The sequence below is a fragment of the Meleagris gallopavo genome, chromosome 5 (genome assembly GCF_905368555.1).
Source record: "Meleagris gallopavo chromosome 5, MGAL_WU_HG_1.1, whole genome shotgun sequence".
Classification (NCBI taxonomy): domain Eukaryota; kingdom Metazoa; phylum Chordata; class Aves; order Galliformes; family Phasianidae; genus Meleagris; species Meleagris gallopavo.
The window spans coordinates 10,035,795-10,058,768 of record NC_139408.1 but is presented as its reverse complement, the minus strand read 5'-3'; the positions used below and the strand labels follow the sequence as shown (position 1 = coordinate 10,058,768).

Genomic DNA, 22,974 nt, shown 5'->3' with positions numbered 1-22,974 from the left:
TTGTTTTCTGTTTGTTTGTTTCTTTTTTTAAACATACTGTACAATCAGGATAGTTAAGTGTTTAACACCAAGGCACAGCACACCATGTTATACACACAGGCCTTGCTAGGCAGCAGTTCAGTACAACTCCCCGAGTTTTGGCAGCAGTGCCAGGATAAATAGCATGGATCACATATATGCTAGAAGATAAATAATAGATGCTGTCACATTTTATTTGAAATAGACTTGCATATAAAAAGAATATACAATAATTTAACTTGAATAACTAGAGTCCCTTGTACTATACATAACAGAAGTGTTCTCATTTTTGTCTTAAACAAAATGCTTTCAATATTAGGATGCAAAATTAATCTTCTTTTTGGCTGTCTTGATTTGTGGAGAAGAGTTCCATTCATTGGAAATTAAAGCTGAGTCTGCAGTTTCACATCAACCTGAAAGAAACAAACTGAGAGTTATCCATATGTTGATAATTAAACATTGCCAGCAAACTGAGAAAATAAGCAGTTCCAACCGTACAGTTGCATTTAGATAATGCACTGTGAAGTTAGTTATTTAAGTAGTTACCTAAGGAGAACATCTCTGAAAGCTCTTCTCCACAAACTTCAATAACATTTGTAACAGCTTTTTGTACCCTTGCTTACCCTGTTTACCAGGAGTACTTTTTCTACCTGCCTGTTACTCATCCAGCAACACTAAAGTTCTGCAAACTCAGGTTATCTACACTGTAGACTGTTTATTGCAATATATTTACCATATGCATGTCACCATTCAGCTATTTATATTTGAACGTTTCTTCTTCGCCTGCCAAAAGCCTTGGAGCCCACGTTGGTTGGGACAAAGTTGTTCTTGCCCACTCCTCCTGACCTGCTCAGGAAGTCTGCCAGACGATGGGTCACACAGGTAGCTGTGTTGCACGCTCTTTTCTGTGCTGTTACACTGCTTTTTGAAAGGAGAAGAAAGTTAGTTTCCAAGTCAGTTTCCAAGGTATCCACCCTGCTTGCAACAAGATGGCAGTAAGGGATGTTATACCTTAGAAAGCTTTTTCCGTAGAAGCAAGGGCAGGCTTGCTGTGTAGCAGGCATTTCATTTGCTCCACCAACAAGCTCCTTCTTTTAAGTATCAGGCTCAGTTTGTGAAAGGTAGACAAGCCCTTCTTGGGCAATTGAAGTGAAGACCAATTGGACCAAACCAGTCTTTCAGGGACATCTGAGCTGTTTCTTGTCTCCAAGGCACCATGGCTAGCACAAAGATGCTACTGTGGTGCAGATCTGGGATATTTAACCAATCCCCCCTTTCCCCAAAGAATTGTGAGTGGCCCAGCAGCCACTCACGTGCTTTCGGAGCTGAACCACCCATAAGCATACTGCTTCTGCAGATCCAATGGGAACATCTTTCCTGCCATTAGGCCCCAGGTCAGTACAGCTCACTGCTATGCAAATACTACACTGACATCAGAGTACCTTCAGGTAAGCCCATGGCTAGTAATTTTTTTTGCTAGACAATATTTCATGGCACACATGTTCACACAGACCTTGCTTGAAAGTTTTCTACTAAAGCAAGGACAAGCATCTGAAGGAAGAACAATTTTGCTCAGAAAAGCATTGCAGGACAGTTCATTAATGGTAACAAATAATACTGTTTATAACACTGTTGCCATGATTCAGAACAGGCTTCTGCTTACAGGATAAATATGGTGTTGCAACAGAAGAACTGAAAATAAAGGTATGGAACATACTGTGAGAAACAGCTAAAGAAAGTGTTTCTTTTAAAATACAGGCAAAGCTACCTAAACATTTAGCAATAAGAAAAAAAAAATTTAGCCTCTTTACTTAAAACATACTCAGGTTTTAACTACACTAGTGTGAAGACTTATCATTAAGTGATAAGGGAAAAAAAAAGGAGGAGAAAATATAAAATTCTTACCTGTAAGTGTTCAGTACACAGTTCTAGACAGGATTACAGTTCTAGTTTGTACAGCTCTATATGAGCCTTTGATTCCTTTGCATCTCAGGCTATTTACTAACAGGTTTGCATGCATGCTTGGTTACATCAGTCCATATATTGCATAATTCTCATGTACATATATAACTTCTAAGACACCTTTGCATTTTCTTAGCTTATTAAACTTCTCTAGAATTTCTTGCATTGCCTCTCTTGAACACGACTACAATGTGCAAAACCTCTCTAGCCTTACCTAGAAGTCTCACATTCTAAAACAAGTAAACCAAACAGATCTAATCCTTATAGAAAAATAGGTTTATTGAACAAGTGCATGGGCAGGCACAGAAAAAAAAAAAAAGTCTACTTTTAGTACATTTAGTAGCCAGAAATGAAGAGCCTTGTCTAGATTTGTTGTTTTTTTTTTTAAATCAATATCTAAGAAAATCATTTGAAATCAAGGCAGCGCTGTCTATTTTTATTTATTTTTCCCCTAGCTTGATGTATGTGTTATGTTCTGTCATGCTAACATTAAGTCCACCTCAAACATTCTCTGTCAAAAACAGAATCAAAAGAACATAGCAGAGTTAGCAATCAAAGTTAGATCCACATGCATCAGGTTTCAAAAAAAAAAAAAAAAATGGGGAGGGGGAGAAGGGTGGGGAGGGAGGAAGGGCAGAAATAAGCACGCCTAGTTGTTTCCTAGGGTTTCCCCATAGTTTGCATAGCGTTCATGTTCCAGGTCATTCAGCACATTTCTTTTCTTGCCAGGAGTTCCAGCCCCGACGTCAGTACGAGGGTAAGTTTGCAATTTGTGCAATTCTTGAGACAGTTTGCCCAGCACACAAGTACTCAGACTGGCACAGCGTTTGGAAATAGGTCTATCCAGGCTGCAGGGGGAAACAAAAAAACATGCCCAAAAGAAGGATAATCTCAAACATGCATGGTCATGCATTTCTTCCGTAGGCAAATATCTACTGTTAGGAAAATCAAAATAATACAATAAATAATACAAATACAATAATATAAAAAGAATCCCTCCACATCACATTCCATGCAAGGAAGGTTCAGACAAATGCACTTAAAGAAAACCACTGCTTTTAATGAATTCATTTTGTTGAAAAAGCAAGTTCATTAGCCTTTAAGATGCTTGCAGTTAGGAGACAGCAAGTTTCACTCTCCATGTATTCAGCATGCTTTCCAGTCTGTCATACATCATCACCATGCTTTGCAATACAAATCCTATTAGGATAATGCAAACGTTCTTGCATGCCTTTGCTCCAGGGGGGAGATGGCGCTGCGTGCACTGGGAGGGCACCTCCCCTCTGCCAGGGGCTTTCCATGCCTTACAACAGCATGCACTTTCACGACAGAGAATCCAAGAGTGATTGAATGATCCCTAACATTCCCACTAGGAAAACGTACCTTTTGCTGTAATTTTTTCCCCCATAACCCCCTCATTCAAGCTGAAATCGCCCTCCACTTTCAGTTGTAAGAGATAGAAGCAGGTTACCTAAGTGGAAGCCATTCTCCTGACACAAACGTTAGGATGTCTCTACATTATCCTCCTTTACAAATTAGGTGATCAGTTAGCCATAACCCCAAGAAAACAAAAACAAAAGAGAGAGGGTCTGCTCAGGTGGCTCTTTGTGAAATGTTTGACATCCAACTTGACCTTTTCCTACCCCCACAATTGTTGTCCTTACCTGTTCCCCTCAGAGGCTTGCTCCAGCTCCTCTGCTGTCATCTGTATGAATTCTTTCACCAGTGCATTTAATAATCTCCGAGCTTCGTAATCACTGAGCGTCACTCGATCTGTTATGGACTCCAAGCCAGGTCTACGCAGAGACAAGAAAGCAGGATGAATGCGGAGAGCCACGTAAAGGAGAGAGGAGCGTGTCCTGCACTGCTGTAAGTCATCGGCAGCGTCTCTCACGGGTGTGAAAATGTAAGTCACACACATGCACAGCATTAGGTGTTTTATATACGTAGTTAGAAAAATGTCAGTATCATAGATAGCCCTAGAAGAAGCCAGCTTTCTGTAGTCTTTTTCTCTCCTAGAGCTCTTAAAAAATAAAAGTTAAGCGTTTCCAAACCATTCAGACAAAGCACTCAGCAATATGACCAGCTTCTTACCTGACTGGAGCTGCCTGGAAGCTGTCCATCTGGCACACAACCAAGGCATAAACAGCAAGGAAAGATGAAATCTTCAGCATAACCATGATTTCCTCTCTACAACAAAGAGGCATATCAAGCAATGGCTGTTTTCCAATCATCTCAATCCTGTAAGACCTATTGAGGAGGTCCTTTCCTAGCCACAAGTCACACAAGTGCTCACAGTTCTGTTTTACTGTTTTCTTTCCTCTAAAATTATTTTTAATCACTCCATTTTGCTTTGGTTTTCTTGGATTTTTAAGATAACTGAATACTATTACGGGGAATATAAACACAGCCTTTCTGAATCGCAGTTCTGTCCAGCTGCATTCAGCCTAATGCAGCCTTTCCCCCCAAACTGGCTGAAAACACATCCCCCTGTCTGCTACACAATGTCATGCAGGGTGTGCAATGCAAAGGGGCAGCTGCACAAGAAGAGTCATGAGAAAAAAAATTAATAAGGAGAGAGAAGGAAAAAAAGGCTTACAGTTTAATGCTGTCAAGAATGAAGTGCCACTGCTGGCACTGTACCTGAAGCTGCTTGCTTCTAGGCAGTTAGCATGCTTATGTCCCAGCTCAGATCATGCTTTAAGAACTAAACAACTTAATTTCTATAAGTATTCCTACTCAGAAACTAGAGGGAGGAGAAGTTAAGCGAAAAAAAAGAAAAAGAACCTGTCACAAAAGCAAACCCTGTAAAAGAAATCATAATGGAATTGCTTTGAGTTACAGCTCTGTTCCTCACAGCATCAGCTCTCCAAGCTCAGACGGGCACACGGGTAACTGCCCCATCAGCTCTAGGTCTCTCAGCCGCCCGTTCCCGGCCCAGCTCAGCCTTCAGATGCCCCAAGGCCACCGGCAGTGCCCCGCACGGCGGCTGCCCCACACCTTTCAGCCTGCAAATGTCACAGGGATGGGGAGAGCGAGGGAGAGAGCGAGGCCCGGCTCCCACCTACCTGCTCTGCTCGCTTTCCTTCTATACACCACACACACACACACACACACACACACACACCCCACCCACCCACCCACGCGGAGAACTAACGCGTTACAGCCCCGCACGACAGCGTAAGCGTAAGGACCCGAGAGAGCCGGGAGCGCCGCAGCACGCGGGTCTTACCGGTGGTGCGAGTCAGAGCAGCGGTGCCGCGCGGAACGGAGGCCGTGGTGCTGCCGCCGAGCCGCGGTGCCGCGCGCTGCCCGCCGGCTGCCCTTTATACCTGCCGCCGCGGCAGCCTGCGTGGGCGCCCGCGGGGCCCCGCCAGCCAATCGCCTCCCCGGCCGTCCGACTCGGCGGTGACGTCATGCCCCGCTCGGACCCTCCGTCCCATTCACAAAAAAGCCGGCGGCGGCGGGGCGGGGGGAAGAGGGGGAACTGCTGCTTACGACGCCCGGCCGCACGCTCCCCAACTCCCCCCCGCGGGGCTCGCTCCGGGCGGCCTCTGCCGCTCTCACGGCGCCCCGACGGCTGCGTTCGGACGGGAGGGGCTGCGGCCGCGAAGCCGGGGCGTACGCGCAGTGCCGAGCGGAGCCTGACGGGTCCCTGCCGGCCGGAGCGAGGGGCCCCGAGCGGCCGAGAGCAGCATCCCTCGCCGCCTCCCCAGCCTCCTCCCACCACGGTGGGATCCCGCAGCCCTCGAGGAAATCATCGCCGTCATCTCTGCCGCCGCTATCGCCGGCACGGGCAGGTGCAGCGCCTTCCGGCGCTCGGAACAGGGGCGAGGGGGGGCTCGGGACCCGCGGGCTGTTGCGGATTACCGGCAGCTGCCGCGGCTCCTCGCATCACCGCGGAGGACCGTCTGCACCTGCCGCCAGGATGTTTGCACGGGCGGAGGAGTGTTTGCCGAGAGGTCTCGAGGACCGGAGAGAAGCGGAAAGCCGCCTCCGGCCCGGGCAGGAGCGGGGAGGAGAGGAACCCACACCCCCCGCTCCGCAGCCGCCCGTGGGGCGGGTGGGAGGCGAGTGGGGAAGCGGCAGCCCCCGGCCCCGCTGGCTCCGGGCCCCCTCCCTGCGGCGCTGCCGAGCCCCGCCCGCGGTACGGGGACGCGCCCCGCGCTGCGCTGCCGCTATCGGCCCCCAGACTGCGAGAGGGACTCGGCGGCCGCACGGAGCTGAGCCGCGGGCGGGGTGCGGGACGGCTGGTGCTCTCGTTCCGTGCTCGGTGAGGGCGGCAGACTTGACCCGGGCACTGCTGCCACATCCTCTTGTATTATTTTTTTCTTGTTTGCTTGTTTTACAGACGGTTCCCGATGGCAGAAGCAGTGCGTTTCACCTGCGGGCGAACGAAGGTAGGGAGAAACGAGAACAGGTATTTCTTCGCTGGCTTGGAAGTTGGAAGAGGAGCATGGACGCGGCGCGCTGATCAGTCGATGGCGGCTTCTTCCCCATACTCCTCCCTTCCCGCAGCGGGGCACCGCGCTACAGCCGGGCTCTGCCACCGCTTTTCCGGTCTCGTTCTGCAGAACGATGACCGCAAAACCGTTTAAGACGAACTGAGCCCGGCCAGGGGCTCCCCGTTACGGCTCCTCGTTACGGCTCCCTCCCGGCTGGGTTCGTCCCACAGCCCTCCTGCTGCTCCCGCAGGCGCACATGGAAAGTTAGCTTTGTGATGCACGGCTGCGTGCCAAGGGAACCTTCGGTCTCCCGAGAGAAGGAACTGAAGTATTTAATTTTAAATATATTTCCGACACTTCTGTGATGATTTCTCACGTAGTCTTTCCGAGGTTGCATTTACCAACGTGAGGTAGCACCCAAAGGAACAGGTCGGCATCACTTTTGCTGTTTCAGCACGACTTGTGCAGCTCCATCAACAGATGTATGGTGTGGGAGCTCCACCGACTGAACTCACAGCCCCAGCCTTCCACCATTCCTTTCCCCTCTCTCTGTTAACAATTAATCACACTCATTTTCTTTGGGGATTTATTTACTCGGCAAGGAATATTTATCTTTTAACCTTAAAAAGTCCAGACGACCATGTAGGAACAGTGTATCTCAGTTCTTCCGGGGGATAGCAAGCTGTATTCCATCTTACAGCCAACTCCAGTCACTCTGAGTACTTCTCTTGCCAATGTAACTCAGCCCCGGGCTGGAGCCTGCAGGATGTACTGATTACAGATTTCAGATGCCAGCATTTCTACTTTAGGCTTTCACAGGAAGAAACATAAATTTAAAGCAACAGGTATTAGTGCTAATAGATAAACTTTTGTGAGCGTAAAGATGAAATAGTATTTGGGTGTTGGCAAGTGCTTTGGCTGCTCCTTGCCAGCACTAATGGAGGGACTCCCAGCTCCTTCTGTTTTTTTCCCCACAATTATACATCAGCTGGTCTCATCAGATAGATTTTCTTCCTTTCTTCTCTTATACATAAGATGGAGAAGAAACAGCTATGAAAGAACTCCAAAGATGGGATTGTCTAGTTTTAGAAGCTGTCAAAAAGTGATGGGTTGTTATGGGATAAACGTTTCCTGCTGCTAGATAAATCCAAAACCAGAGGTTAAGTATTTGTGGGAAAACTAGTGCAGTGGGGTACCTGTGAGCACTGCACTAAGGAAACACGAGGCTTACAGAAACAAGGATCTGGTTCTGCTTCCTTCAGTGCCTGAAGTCAGGTGAAACAATCAGTTTGTACAGGTTCAAAGGAGATGAACTGAAGAGCTACAGAATGACTTGATTTTTTTAATAAGAAACTAGATTATCTAATACAACCCGCAGCTCCAAATAAAAGAAGAATTTCCTCTTTTAATTAGTTTGTAGGGAATCAGAAAAGGCTGCTCTATTTTCAATTGACTTTCTTTCTCTACATTTGATTGAATTTCTTCCAATATCCTACTGTATGTTATTTAACTATACATCTCGAAGCACAACCATTTGTTTTTCTACTATAAATATTGGCATCATGCCAACAAGCCACAGACATTGCAGTGAGGTTCTTAAACGTCACCTGATTTGCAGAGCAGGATGTTTCATGTTAAAATGGGTTATAAAAGCTACACAGCCTTTCTGTCTCTGTGTCTCTACCTGTCCGTGTTCCAAGTGGATGCCTAATTCAGCCTCCTGTCTCCACAAATGGCTGGAAAACACTTCCACTGAAGAAGATGACAACGCATACAGGGGACAGTGAACGCTGCTGAGCATCCATGAAAACATTTTTGTAATGTGTGATCCCAGTCTGTCCCACAGAAAATTGATCTGGACCTGAGTTAGCCACATGATGCTGTAGTAAAAGAAAGCTGTCTGTTAACAGGAATGTCGTGTTTAAGGCCCTAGAGCTAATCCTTGCACTCTACTTGCTGCTGATAAGACCTAGACCTCACTGTACTCTCTTCAGGGTAGCATGACATACCTCAGAAAGACCTGGGCAACTTGGAGGGAGTCCAGAAAAAATCCAACATTATTATTGGAGCCTGTAAAGTGACTTAGGAGAAAAACAAAACAAAGCAAAAAAAAAAAAAGACAAACCAAACCAAACATGAAGATTGGAGAAACAGTTAACAGAAGGAAAGATCATGGAGAAAGATAAAAACATAAATACTTGCTACACAGAAGTAATAATGTAATAATGCTCAAAAAAGCAAAAATATATGAACTTAAAAGACAACAGTAGAGATGCTGTATATTAGAAAGAGCTTCCTACAGTTGAAGTTAATGCCATATAAGAACAATTTCTATTGCACTATACTAACAGTTTCTATGCCACTGTATGGCATGGTAGTCTAACATCTGTCGGGAATGACATCATGTAGCTAATATTCATTCTAGGAAAGGAATATGATCAGCTAAACAAGCTTTCTTCATCTCTTTCATCTCCAGTTTCTGAGATTCTGTAATTTTAACAGCTAGAGACTTACTTAAACTCAGAAACATAACACTTTACCAACTTTTACCAACTTACCAACAAAAGTCCAAACTTGTACTAGCATTGGTTTTTGCAGATCTTACCTCCCTAAATCATCTGATCCTTTTCCCAACCACAGCCTTCAGAAGGCAATATTCATATTTAGACTAAGCTCATGTCAGATTTACCCGCACAAATTATATTTTACCCATCCATCCTGTAGTTCCATTTAAATTTGGCAAAAAAAAAAAAAAAGAGTGCCTCTCTTTAGAAAAATGCAGCATTTCAGTGAGAACCAGAACAACGCTAGAGGGTTCCCTTTTTAATAGCATCAGCATTGAGGGTGCTTCAATGACTCGTTTCTCAAGAAAGGAACTGTTATTGAGCTAATTACTGGGAAATCTATGAATCAGTCTGGAAGCAAATTCAGATCTTCCAAAATGCCTTAGAAAAGCTTCCAGACTGAAATATGGAAGACATTTTAAACAGAAGATCGATGCTAGATTGTTTTAATCTCACTGAAACGTTCCTAATGAGCTTTGGCTTTGAAGTACTTTCCCCGTACATATTCAAAAACCTGGTGCAGAATCATCTTTTATAACAAAGTGGGTCACGCTGTGCGGCACTGAGGGTTCTATGGCAGGGGAGAAGGGGCAGATCATAAGGAAGCTGGCTATGGCTCCGTCATCTTCCATCCTGCAGAACCACAGCTCAGCCTGTGGGCAGGCTCACAGAGGCTGCAGGCCCAGTTTGTGCCACTTGGCAACATTTCCACCCTTAAGAACTGGCAAAACTCGACCGCACTCCAGCCAGACCCAGTTCTGTCCCAGGCTGCACCTCCAGTGCTCTGACAAGGGAAATCCCTGAAGGGGAGCTTTCAGCTCACCAAATTCAGCCAGGGGCAGACTGACAGCATGGCCAGGCTAACACAAAGGGGACAAACTGCATGGGAGAATCTCACTCTGAAATACAGCACCTATTTCCACTTCAGTTTTACACATTCTCCAGCTGAGATAGGAGTTGAACAAACTCCTTATCTGGAAAGCAGCCTCAGAACTGAAAACAGACCTTGTTAGGCAATAGCATAGTTATAAAACCTTGTTTCGATCGCTTGCACAAGTGCTATCTTATATGTCATCAGAGCATGTCAGCAAAAATCTAGTGAGAAACTGCCTGGTAAATCCTAACATTAACCCTGTATTTGTTCTTCACAAGATACTAGAAGCCTGGGAGAGCTCATGTCAGTATTTCATTCTTTGTCTCAATAGTAGGGAACCCTAACCCTGATTAAGCCACAGTGTAATTTAACAGTTTGATCAGCCCATTCCAGGACCATTCTGTTGACCCCGTGCAGTGGGCTGCTACAGTGACAGGTCCCTGTTGTTGCCAAGCAGTGCCATCTGTGTGGGGAGGACCAGGTGTAATAGTTTCTGGCTGGCTGTTTAACTTTGACTCTTCACAAAAGCCACTTGCGCTTGACAAAGAAAGAAGCCTGCTTTGAACTGCAGCTGAATTCAAGTTGGTGAGATACTTGATGGAGCTTGGAAGCGACTTCATCTTCCTCCCAAGAATGTAGCAGAGTTGTCATTGGATTCTTAATATTGTTACTGAAAGAACAATCCCATCGATGAGTAGATTTCTTCAAATTCCTTCTGAAGTCAAAACTATGCACATGCACAGTCACTTCCTTTCAAAGAACTGCCTTCTGCTTTTTTGGAGAAGGCAAGAATGTAATTTTTGCTGTTACTTGATTGCATCCAACTTTTCCTTACAGGATTTATGGTGCAAAGTAATTGTGAATTGTGATGACCAGAATGTTTTAGAATTTAATAAAGATACACACTTTAATGGGTTTCCTTACTCAGCCATCATTTTTTATAATTGAAATCACAAAACCTTTACTCATCCTATGAGTTTGCTCATTTGATCATCTGTGATTAAGATGAGTAAAACCTTCCCAAAGTAGCAATTCAGCACAAGCTACCCCCACACTCTCAAAAGAATGAAAGAAATATAAAAAGATCAGTGAGGAACTGGCAAGGAATCCATCCTTGGATAGCCCATTGGGCTCTTGAATTCCTGCATCTCGATTCTTACGTGATGTCATCTGTCTGCAAAGCTTCATTTATCACTTCTGACAACTTTCAGTCATACTTATCCATACCTTTCAGTCATACTTTTCCTCCACTTAATCATTCTTTAGAGACTGTTGGATTTTTAACCTTGGTAGATTCATCACCTTTTGGCTTGACCAAATCAGATATAACAGCTCTGCAATCATATTCTTCATTTCTCATCCTCTGTTAAGGCGAATAGCACTATCTTCTTTTCTCCGTCACCAGGGCCCAAATACTATCATAAGATCAGTTTTGATTGTTCTCTCCCCCACTTGAAAATGACTGTTGGACTTTTCTGTACCTCCTTTTTTTTCTTGGGTCTTCCTATGCTATGTTTGTTTTCTGTTTTTCCTCCCCAGAACGCTTGCTGCCAAGAAGTCAATCACTTTTGCTTTCTTTTCTTAGACAGATGCACTGGAAATCATGATCCTCTGAGTGAATTTGATGTATTACACCCTTAAAAGTGAAAATCAAAGCAATTGCAGCTAGGCTATGTTTCCTCAGATACTCAACTATTCAAGTGTCATCTTATCTGGGACAGGTGTATTTTGATCAGCTCATCTGTGTACCTCCATTCACCTAAATATGCTGCTTTTAAACCTCCTCTTTTTTACTTAAGTAAGTTTGAATCCATCCATTTGAGTTCGCATGTTTCAGCACAGCTGCTCAAGCAAACTGCAGACCTTTTTTTAATCACTTCCCCTCATTCTGCCTCTGGCTTGAGCCAAACTGGGGTCCTGAATCTGTTGCCCACTGGTGAGAAATCTTAGGGCACTGACACGTTGATGTTTTTTTTTGCAGGCATGGCCAAAGTAATTCAGTCAAGATGACAGGAAATTTCATAATGAAACAAAATGTGAGGGAAGGGATTGCACTGCTTTACACTGTGCTGGTGCAACCTCACCTTAAGTACTGTGTACTGGTTTGGGTGCCACAGTACAATAAGAATATAAAACTATTAGACAGTGTTGAAAGGTGACCAGAAAGATGGTGAAGGATTTACAGGGGAGGATGTATGAGGAGTTGCTGGGGTCTCTTGGTTTGCTCAGCCCAGAGCAGAGAAGCTGAGGGGAGACCTCAGCTGGTGGCTGCAGCTCCTCACAGGGAGCGGAAGGGCAGCGCTGAGCTCTGCTCTGTGTGACAGCAACAGGGCCTGAGGGAATGACATGGAGCTGTGCTGGGGAGGGGCAGCTGGGAGTGGGGGACAGGTTCTGCACCAGAGGACAGTGGGCATGGAACAGGCTGCCCAGGGCAGCGGTGATCACACCAAGCTGCTGGAGTTCAAGGAGCGTTAAGACAGCACTCGCAGACATAGGGTCTGATTTTTGTGTGGTCCTGTGTACAGCCAGGACATGGAGTTGATGACTCTAATGGGTCTCTTTCAACTCGGGTTATTCTATGGTTCTGTGAGATAACTTGCAGCCAAAATGCCAGGCAAAAGGCCACACCTTATCATTTCCCAGTGCCCCTCCTTCCCCCAACCCAGACACAGTATCACAGTACCTCCTCTCTGTGCTCTCAAAGTGATGCCTTTGTCGTGCTTGATTTCGTCTTCATATGCCTTCTGAGCAGTATCAGGAGCCATCCTCAGCCTCTGGGCCACGTGCTCTCAAGTTAGTACCTCCACATCAGAAGCAGAACATCCCAACACAGGAACATACTGGGGATTAAGCATTAGATAGTTAGATGACCGAGAACTTTGATCAGTTAGGTTATTTATGAAGTTCATCAGTACAAACTCTGTATCAGTGCAGATCTTAATCTTCTTACAGAACTACTGGAGGTACTGAGCTAAAATAGCAGAAAGAAAGACTGAGTTGGACGCAGCACTGTAATTTTAGCAGGGCATCAGTACTTCTGGTATGTTAAGATCTACTTGTACGGTAGCAGTGATAGAAAAGTACAACAACACGAGCGGAAACAGACTGAAGTTTTTTATGAACTGTTTCAACAGGATGTTATGCTTCATTGTGGGATTGCATTCTTAGCTGGGCAGGAAGCAATCTGCGTTTGTCCAGCATCTGCAGCCCTTTGCCGAGGTGCCGCCCTGCTCGCTAACAGCGGCAAAAACGAGTTACGCAGAGATGTCCTCCAGCAGACATCAGGCTTCTGCCGACGGTGCCCACCGCCCACTAGCGGAGCCCCGTCGGACGGGCACATTCCCTTTATCGTGGCCAGAAGGGAGGGCGAGAAGCGAAGGAAACCCGACGGGGTTGTCCGTCTGCAGTCTCCCAGACCCGAGGAGGCTCCGGGAAAGACACCCCCAAAGCGCGTATTTCTGCTTTTCCTATTTTTCCAGGTCTACGTACGAAGGTATTTTCATTCGAGCGCCCCAAGTTCTCAGCGCCTCACCAGCGCAGCCCCGTCCCGCCCCGCAGCCGGGCCGGCCCGCTGACGCGAGGGGCGGCGCTCCCGTGGGTCGATCGACGCGAGGCGGCTCTGCCAGCGCCCAACGCGGGGCGGCGGGCCAGGGCCGGGCGCCGGACGCCGGGAGGAAGCGGCGCGATGGGGCCGGCGGCGGGGGACGCGGAGCCGGCGGCGGCGGCGGCGGCGGCGGCGGGAGGCGGGCCCTGGCTGCTGCTGGCGCTGCCGCCGCTGCTGCTACTGTTGGCGCTGGTGGTTCGGCAGCTGTTAAAGCAGCGGCGGCCGCCCGGCTTCCCGCCCGGCCCCGCGGGGCTGCCCCTCATCGGCAACATCCACTCCCTGGGCGCGGAGCAGCCGCACGTCTACATGCGGCGGCAGAGCCAGATCCACGGGCAGGTACCGGGCGGGAGCCGGTGCCGACGCCGAGCCGGGGCAGGCGGCGGGCAGAGCGGCGGGACGGCCCGGCCGCTATCGGGCGGGACGGCGCCGGGGGCCCCGCAGATCCGGCGCTGAGCGTCGGGCGAGACGCGTGCGGCGGGCGGCCCGGCCCCGGGCAGAGAGCGGCTCCGCTCCCGTGCGTGCCGGGGCTCCGCTTCGGGACAGCGGTGCGGCCGAGCATCCGGCTGCCCTGCATTCGCGGGGCTTCGCCTGAGGCAGAGCGCGCAGGAAACCGAAGGGCAGGCATGGCATAGTGCAGCATTGTCACGGGAAGAACTGCATAGAAGTGCCTTCAGAGTGATACTGGAGTACTTACTGACAGTCCATTTATATACATATACAGGAATGTTGTGATATTTGTTTGTTTGTTTGTTTGTTTCCTTTTCATGTTTTCTTGCTTCTCAACTGTTTCTTTTCATTACTCCGTTTCATGGAAGCAGTCTATTCTTACACGCTTCAGAAAAGTGAAGCCCAAGCTACCAGTGCTGGCTCGGAAAGGCAGGCAGAGGAGACGCAACACGTGTAGCTGTGCGCCTCTGCCCGCCCCCCTTCCGTCCCCCGGAATGCCTGCGGGCTTTTTCTTAGAGGGATTCTCAATCGGTGGAAGGAGAGAGCTTTGAGTCCAACAAACACTGGCTGGGCTAGAAAATCACGTTCCTCAAACTGTTAAGAGTTGCTTAAGGGGTTAAGAGGTGTTTAAATAACACCCTGAACAAGCAAATGAAAGAATACTGATGATGGCACATAAGTCTTTCAAAAGCTTTTGTAAAGCTTTTAATTATGAAAGCTACAGAAGAAACTTAACAGTCATAGTCTTATGAATGAGAAACAAAGTGTGTGAATGAAAAGCATGTTCAGTGGCAGAAGTGAAAGGGTAGGGTTATCTCTTCATCTCTTTCCTGTTATTTTGGCAGTAAAGGTCTTTCAAGGAAAATATTGGGATGAACTGAATGAAAATAGGAAGGCAAACGTATCAACCAAAAATTAAGCTTTATACTTGCCTGAATGCTGACTGCAGTTCTCTTCACCTGCTGTCACCAACAATTCTGCAGAATTTGAGATAGATCAGGAGGCGGACCAGGATATTGGGAGCTCTAGAAGAGATCAAGGAAATGATCTTTTAAAAGTATTTCACAACATACAAAGATTGATAAGTAGGCTATGATTGAAGTACACAAAAATAAATGCTTCCAAGAGGTACAGCGGTACTTTCTTCCCATCGTGTAAAAAAGAGCAATTGCAACAGTGAAAAATTTACCCTTGCTAAAAGGAAATAGACTTCATAGAATGAGTAACTAAACTACTGCCCATTACTTCTTCATACTGCGATGGTCAGCAATGCTACAATGAAGAAAAAATAAAGATTTGTATAAGTGAAAAATACCAGATTTAATACGCTAACAAAAATGTGAAAAGGAATACAGAATTTCAGTCTTGAGAATTTAGCCTCATTTTTATTTTATTTTATTAAGCTTAGGAGAAGATTTTCATTGTGTTTATCCTGTATGTGCCTTCTGCAGGGTGTATTGCATCTTTCTCCAAAGCATGGAGTGCTGAGCACTTCTGGAAACAGGAGGTGGGACTAGCTGGGCTATGCTATCATTTGTTGCCCGTCATCATGGCTCTCATCACATCTGTCATCTGATGGGTCTTTGGGAGTCTGTGCAAAGTAAGCTGGTGCCCAGTTTCAGAGAGGAAGGATGAGGTGGAGCTTGGCTGTCTTCCAGCACTGACACCACTTCTATGTCTGCCATCACTAAGTGATGGAAATTTTGGTCAGAAGAACTCGTAGCTTCGATCACAATGCCCTTAACCAGATTGAACTACTGGATTCTTTTTTACTGCAGAAGAAAGAAGCGACAGATAGCAGTGAAACTTCCCTCCTTTCTTTGTATATAATACAAGTACTTTAGTTCTTCTATAAATAATGTACCTTTCATCCACTTGCATTTGGAGAAAAAACTTTTTTTCCAGGTTCACTTTTTTTTTTTTTTTTTTTAATGACTATATGGAAGTGTTTCCAATCCTTACTTTGGGGGTTTGGTCCCATTAGGTGCACTGCAAAGCAGAATGTAGTAGTATAGGCTAACTTACTGTATCATTTGACAGAGATTAATTTAGCTCACAACAAATTCTATGATGCCACAATTGTGTCAGTACTTGAGAACACTCCTGTTTCTTGTATGCCCATTGAAGTTTATTGCTATATTTATGAAATCCATATTTTGCATTGAAGTTTAGTGTTGTGTCACTTTTTCATTAGTTATATTTACTTGTTTTCATTATTTCTTTGTAAGATTTGGTTGTAACAGCATTTTATAATCTCTTTTTTTTTCCATTAAAGATTTTCAGTCTTGATTTGGGAGGTATATCTGCTATTGTGCTGAATGGCTATGATGCAGTGAAAGAATGCCTTGTCCACCAAAGCGAAATTTTTGCAGACAGGCCATCTCTTCCTTTGTTTAAGAAGCTGACAAACATGGGAGGTAAGTGCTAGTGTCTTCAAACAGAAATGCGTTTTTGTCCATAAGATTTTATTAGGCTGTGTGATCGCATGAAACATTTGCTCCAGTTGTTTTCTCTATCTTATCTCTTTTCATGAAATACTCAATGCTTCTTTAAAGATGTCTAGAAAAGACTGTCATTCCTGAGCTAAATTCCACAGCAAGATACATGTAATTTATTTATTTATTTATTTTATCTCCGTTCTCTCCCCTCCTCAGTCAATTAATGTTAGTTGGAAAGCTATTTTCTTTGCTTCTGGGAATCAAATTAGCTTTGAAGAATTTCTTAGCTTTTAGCTATGAGCAGTGCAATAGTCTTCTGAAATAGCTATACTTATCTATTATAACTCTTCCAGTTGTTTAGCATGAACTCTGAGAAACATATTTTTCACACACAGGGTGGTGAGGCACTGGAGCAGGTTGCCCAAGGAGGCTGTGGATGCCCCATCCCTGGAGGCATTCAAGGCCAGGCTGGATGTGGCCCTGGGCAGCCTGGTCTGGTGGTTGGTGACTCTGCACATAGCAGAGGGGTTGGAACTAGATGGTCATTGTGGTCCTTTTCAACCCATGCCATTCTGTGATTCTGTGATTCTATTTTCTTGCAACTCATCTTGTCTTCCTTGCAGATTTGGTCTGTTTGAGTTGGCAAATATGATTTCTGTGGCCTTATTAGGGAGAAGATCTATATTAAATTGGCCTTGAACATTCAGATACAGGTGTATGAGGAACTTCAGAAATTTTGATGAGTTTAAGAGCTGCACCTCAAATTTAATTTCTGAGGTTAAATGTCAGTATTTCTTCTGGTGTTTCCATTCTATTTCTTTGTTTTCTGCCTTTTATGCCTGGCTTTGTAATATCCGTTTGGCACCAGCTCTTTGACCTTGTATTATACAGATTTCAACCACATCATTAAAAATTGCACCTTGTTCTTTCCTACATTCAGGGTTTTCTTTTAGAGTGCTTATTAACATAACTATTTTTAACCTAGACTGGCAGCCCCACCTCCTTATGGCACTTTATCTCCCAGTGATGCTGAGAAGTAGTACGACCTTTATAAATCTGAGGGAGACAAATACTGAGAGATTACTCAGTATTTGAATTCTTTGAATCTAATCTTAAAAGATCTTTTTTTAAAATTAGTTATAGACAGACTTCACCTCAGCTTTTGTTTATAGGATATACTACTTTTAGTAAAAACTAAGTTAAAACTTCAGTGAAAAAGGAAAATGTGGGCATTACCACACGTTAGTATATGTCTTATGACTTAGGAGGCTTGCATTTTGATATCAAAATACTCTTGGTGTACCTGCTGATGTTATAGTGGAAGTAACTCATAGCAATTGTTCTTAGTTCCAATTTTCCATAAGTGCAAAATGTTTCCAGATAAATCCGACATGCTTTTACATAAGGGTATAAAGTCTGCTTGCTTGTAGTAGCACAGGTATATCTAATTCAGCTTCGAGGCAGAGGGGTTGTTTAGGCAATCTTCTAATTGCTTATTCGACTGATAGTAATATACTTTTAGAGTGGACTGAATGGTTAAATAATTTTATTGTCTTGTTGAGGAAAAAAAAAAAGCATTGCATAAAATGCTGTATCAAAACATTTTTTTCAGGCTTACTGAACAGTAAATATGGCAGAGGATGGACAGAACATCGCAAATTAGCTGTAAATACCTTTCGAACTTTTGGATATGGTCAAAGGTCCTTTGAACACAAAATTTCAGAAGAATCTGTGTTTTTCCTTGATGCCATTGATACCTACAAAGGCAGACCATTTGATCTTAAGCACTTGATAACAAATGCCGTTTCAAACATTACTAATTTGATTATTTTTGGAGAACGTTTTACATATGAAGATACTGAATTTCAGCACATGATTGAGATTTTCAGTGAAAATATTGAATTAGCTGCTAGCGCCTCTGTATTTTTATATAATGCTTTTCCTTGGATCGGTATCTTGCCATTTGGGAAACACCAGCAGCTGTTTAAAAATGCAGCAGAAGTCTATGACTTTCTTCATAAGCTTATAGAACGAGTCTCTGAAAATAGGAAACCTCAGTCACCTCGACATTTTATAGATGCATATTTAGATGAGATGGATTGCAACAAAAGTGATCCAGAATCTACATATTCAAGAGAAAACTTAATTTTCTCTGTTGGAGAACTCATCATAGCTGGGACGGAAACCACAACAAATGTTTTAAGATGGGCAGTGTTATTTATGGCTCTTTATCCAAACATTCAAGGTAAGAACTTTGACGTTTTGAGAAACTGACTGATACCCCTTCCCATTGCAAATTATAAAATGAAGTATGATAATAACATTTTAGGATGTTATTAAATTGTTTTACAACTTATTATGGAGTTTGATTTTTTTCATAAAATATTTCTAATATATTTAAATTTTGCATTGCGTTGCTTAATATTGGTTGGTAGATACACTAAATCTATATATTAAAATAAATACATGCAATTAAGTAAGAAATAATAACAAAATGTAAAAACAGCAGCAAAAATATTTTGGGTATCTTACTTGCAATTTAGATTTTCCTTAAGCACCTCAATTCAAAATAGATTAAAGTTATTTATATTTCTGGAAGAAAGATAAAAAACATTTAAAAACAAAAAGATAAGATTACAGCTATCGGGAAGTAAGGGAGCACTAGATGTTTGAATATCAGCCCAGACACTATGCAGAAATTTGGATTTCAGAGGTAACTAGTCATCTTCTTTCACTGCCTACCAATTTATTTATCCTATTAAAATCTTAGCAGCACTTACTTCAAATAGAAACTTTCATGGTTTGGAGAAAAAGCAGTCTGGATGACTCAAACTTGTAAAGCTACTTTGACCAAGTAATATTGCTCTAACATCAATCTGAACATTCTTTTAGGTTAGGGATAAGAACACTACCCACGTGTGTAAGGCTCTTCAGTTCTATCTAGAAATCAGATATCTTTATATATGAAAGGTTATGTTTTATTTTTGTGGTAATGGATGTTTAACTAAGGAGAAATACCTAGGCTTCACTGAGTACAAAATGAATACTTCTTTTGTGGAAGCATAAAAGTGAGGTTGCTATTTTTAAGCAGTCAGCATATTTCAGATAATTTAAAACAGATAGTTCTAAAAAAATTAAATACTGCTTTTCTGTTTCTGTGTTCTGTTAATTCATCATCATGCTTGATGTAGTGCAATTAGAAAGTCTACAAAAAAAAATTAAAAATGATAGAATATGACTATAGGTACTTAAGTTTTAGAATACATATTTGTGTTGAAAAGAGCTATTCTAAGACTAAAAACATCCTCACTCCCTGAGATCTGACCAAGATATTGTTATTCAATAGAGATCAAGAAAAACATTATCTCTTCTCCTATACACTGGCCAGTTTTTAGAAATCCACTCACCTAAAATAATCTTCTGATCTTGGATACTGTACAGTACAATACATTCTTGAATCAGAATTCAATATCATCTAGATAAAAATAAAAATTGCGGTTACTTTTTTTTTTTTTTTTTTTTTTTTTTTTTTACAATACACGCCAATAAATCACTACATTACAGAATGTGCTTTCACTAAGCTGTTTCCCATCTCTTTATATCGATACAAAATACCGTCACATCAGATTGAAGAACCTGGTGATTCTTGGTAGAATTTTTCTATTGCTATTCAGATTTTCATTATTTGTACGTGAAACGTAAAAATGCAAATTTGTTTTTATCAATTAGGGACTGTTTCAACAAAGAAAGCTTATGAGGAAAAAAAAAAAAAAGAGGAGGTCCAAATGCCTTTGAGATTTTTTTAAAGACTGATCTTATTCCTAGGAACTTAATTTTAAAAATAGCTAAAAAAATGAGGATTGATTGATTTTTTTCTTTTCAGTTACATTCAGAATCTTGCTACTGCGATTCTTTTTATCTGATACATTACAGTGAGAATTATTTTCAGTTTAAGAGTGAATGATTTTACACTGTGTCAATTTCAAAGACTCAGCAGAATTAGACAAGCACCATTGTAAGTAGGTAATATCAGTGTTATCTGTGTCCATTCAGGTATTTAAAGTACATTATTTTTGCAGTCTCATGCTTTTCCCTTCACTTTGATGAAACAGAAGTAAACTTGAGAACAAAAGAATATATTAAAGAATGATTTTACTGTTAATAGTTAATCTTGAAACAAAGATTACTGTTTTGTATGCTTACAAGAATTCCTGCTAGCAAGAGGAAGACAAAGGTCTAACCTTAAAAACATATAAGCTACTATATTTTTGGTATATGTCATGTTTCAATATTCTTTTATAAGTATATTTTCAAGCTATAAAATATAAAGGATTTTTCACTTATTCCTTTTCCTAACAGGACATGTTCAAAAAGAGATCGATTTAGTCATCGGCCCAAACAAAATGCCTACTTTGGAAGAGAAATGTAAAATGCCATATACTGAGGCTGTTCTCCACGAAGTTCTAAGATTCTGTAACATAGTTCCACTAGGTATTTTTCACGCAACCTCCAAAGATACTGTTGTACGTGGTTACTCTATTCCTGAAGGCACTACAGTTATTACAAACCTCTACTCTGTACATTTTGATGAAAAATACTGGAACAACCCAGAAGTGTTTTTTCCTGAGAGATTTTTGGACAGCAGTGGACAGTTTGTCAAGAAAGATGCATTTATTCCTTTTTCATTAGGTAAAAACGATTCCTTCCACTGTTCCTTCCCATAAATCTAGGAACATACAACATAAAAGTGATGACAATAAATCAGAAATGAACAGCATGATTTAAATCCGTGGTTCTGATGAAACAGCTATTTTAAAGATATGTTCTTTTCTGGGCATAGCACATTTTAGGATAATGCTATATAAAAATAAACTATTCTACAACTTATACAAACCAACAACTATTATACAAATTATACAAACTAACAAAAAAATAACCTGTGTAGTATCTCCTTATCTGCAAAATTTATACATATCAGATCATCGTGGCACCTAAGAGCTATTTGTTTCAGAATTAACGTGCATAGTCATTTGCTGCTGAACTTGTCACAAACAGGTGATATGTAGAGCTAGTTTTCAAATTTCAGCACTTTGGTCAGCACCAGAAATTGCAGGTATTTTTCCAAGGGAGGTCAGCATATGGCACTACATTATGCCCCAAGAAAATATTCAGGGAGTCCTAAGACACTTTTCTTGGACTAGATGCACAACTTCTAAATGGCCTAAGTTAGATGTGATGAATTCTATCTTTATTGCTTGTTTTGCTTCTCTGTACTTGTTTGATTTTAAAACTTCTAAAATTTGTAATCCGTCTTACGAAGCCGCAATTTCTTATTCACAAAAGTGCAAATGTAATGTAAATAATTTTACAAGTCTTTTCAAAAACTTTTTTTCTAATCCAGGAAGAAGACATTGTCTTGGAGAACAGCTAGCTCGAATGGAACTGTTTTTGTTTTTCACTTCGTTACTACAACGATTTCACCTGTGTTTTCCTCATGGTGTGATTCCAGATCTCAAACCAAGATTAGGCATGACATTACAACCACAGCCATACCTCATTTGTGCAGAAAGACGATGAAGAGAGGTGTCTAGACTGTCAGGCGGAGTAAAATGGTCACTTGCCTTCTATTTCTAAATGTATTCAAGTTGGAAGAACAAAAATGTTAATGACTTAAACTATGGTTATTTGTGCACTAGTTCATGGTTTCTTTTTACTTAGTTTTCACAAAGCAGACAAAAAAACACTCTCAACCAAGAATATAAAACAAATCCTGCGTTTAAAGGTGACATTTCCACTCCATAAATTTGTTTTGAATCTAACTTCTGATTCAGCTTTTAATTTCTTAGCAAGCTATTTTACTTTGAGAGAGTATTTTTATGACATAGAGAATATGGCTTAAATTTTTATACTTTTATATACAAATTTATCTGTAGAAATCCTGTATACCTTATTCCAGCAAAGCTGAAATATATAATTCTCTATTAAATTCACACAGCTAAAATGATTTTAAAGGTATGTTTAAATTTCTGTAACTGAGAAATTATAATTTGCGACCTCGACAAATAAGTCTATAATTAAAGCATTTCAATCCTTCCTTCATCATTCCCAGTGTTCCTATATGGTCTTCATTTTCTAGTAAGTCAGATAACTGCATGATTCATTTTTGATGTATTTTATGGCTTGCTTTTTGTTCAGTAACATACGCAACGTGTTCCATTATTCCCATGCTCCTGACAATTACAGAAATGCACTTTGCTTGTTAATTGCATTTCCAGACACATCCTCCATTTCCTCCCAACACAAAGCATTACATAACAATTAAGCTCTGCCTCAGTAGTCTAAAAAAAAAATGTTTGTGTTACAAAAGTCAAGTGCAGCTATACTAAGAGTCTGCTTATGAGTCTGGCAGGAGAAGAGACCTTGTTGGAGGGAAGGAAAGAGTAGGGTAGGGAGAAACAAATCTTAACTGGATTTTAAGCACAGGTTCTAGGCATAAAAGCTATTTGACTTCTAGTAACCCCATTTTTGATCCTGCTTGACAGCTATTGCTTTATGGTTATTGGTAGAATGTGACTTATGGACGCAAGGCCCTACAGGAGAACCCAGTGCTCCAAATACAGTG

The 22,974-nt window shown here is 42.5% G+C and overlaps 2 protein-coding genes across 6 annotated transcripts; one reads left to right on the top strand and one right to left on the bottom strand.

The window, feature by feature from the left end:
* On the bottom strand, positions 1-13,441 carry CALCB (calcitonin related polypeptide beta). 4 transcript variants are annotated; one of them, XM_085224199.1, is made up of 5 exons: positions 5,213-5,301; positions 4,075-4,170; positions 3,645-3,776; positions 752-939; positions 1-431 (listed from the first exon to the last, which is right to left on the bottom strand). In XM_085224199.1, the coding sequence occupies exons 2-4, from the start codon at positions 4,158-4,160 to the stop codon at positions 777-779; spliced, it is 381 nt and encodes a 126-aa protein (XP_085080325.1). In that variant the 5' UTR covers positions 4,161-4,170; positions 5,213-5,301; the 3' UTR covers positions 1-431; positions 752-776. The 4 variants fall into 4 exon arrangements, with proteins under 4 accessions (XP_085080325.1, XP_085080327.1, XP_085080324.1 ...); XM_085224201.1 differs by having other exon boundaries at positions 752-936; XM_085224198.1 differs by lacking the exons at positions 1-431; positions 752-939; positions 5,213-5,301 and adding exons at positions 2,236-2,828; positions 12,547-12,703; positions 13,353-13,441.
* Positions 13,418-22,457, top strand: CYP2R1 (cytochrome P450 family 2 subfamily R member 1). 2 transcript variants are annotated; one of them, XM_085224196.1, is made up of 5 exons: positions 13,418-13,799; positions 16,190-16,331; positions 17,965-18,597; positions 20,712-21,041; positions 21,754-22,457. In XM_085224196.1, exons 2-5 carry the CDS (start codon positions 16,325-16,327, stop codon positions 21,927-21,929), a joined length of 1,146 nt encoding a protein of 381 aa, XP_085080322.1. In that variant the 5' UTR covers positions 13,418-13,799; positions 16,190-16,324; the 3' UTR covers positions 21,930-22,457. The 2 variants fall into 2 exon arrangements, with proteins under 2 accessions (XP_085080322.1, XP_085080323.1); XM_085224197.1 differs by having other exon boundaries at positions 13,427-13,803.
* The last annotated feature ends 517 nt before the right edge of the window (positions 22,458-22,974 follow it).

Coding starts and splice junctions, on each gene's coding strand:
- CYP2R1 (XM_085224197.1), top strand. CDS start 13,549: ATGGGGCCGGCGGCGGGGGACGCGGAGCCGGCGGCGGCGGCGGCGGCG. Junction 16,332..17,964: donor GAAGCTGACAAACATGGGAG/GTAAGTGCTAGT, acceptor CATTTTTTTCAG/GCTTACTGAACAGTAAATAT. Junction 18,598..20,711: donor TCTTTATCCAAACATTCAAG/GTAAGAACTTTG, acceptor TTTTCCTAACAG/GACATGTTCAAAAAGAGATC.
- CALCB (XM_085224198.1), bottom strand. CDS start 4,160: ATGGTTATGCTGAAGATTTCATCTTTCCTTGCTGTTTATGCCTTGGTT. Junction 3,777..4,074: donor TTCCAGGCAGCTCCAGTCAG/GTAAGAAGCTGG, acceptor GTCTCTGCGTAG/ACCTGGCTTGGAGTCCATAA. Junction 2,829..3,644: donor CAAGCCTCTGAGGGGAACAG/GTAAGGACAACA, acceptor TTCCCCCTGCAG/CCTGGATAGACCTATTTCCA.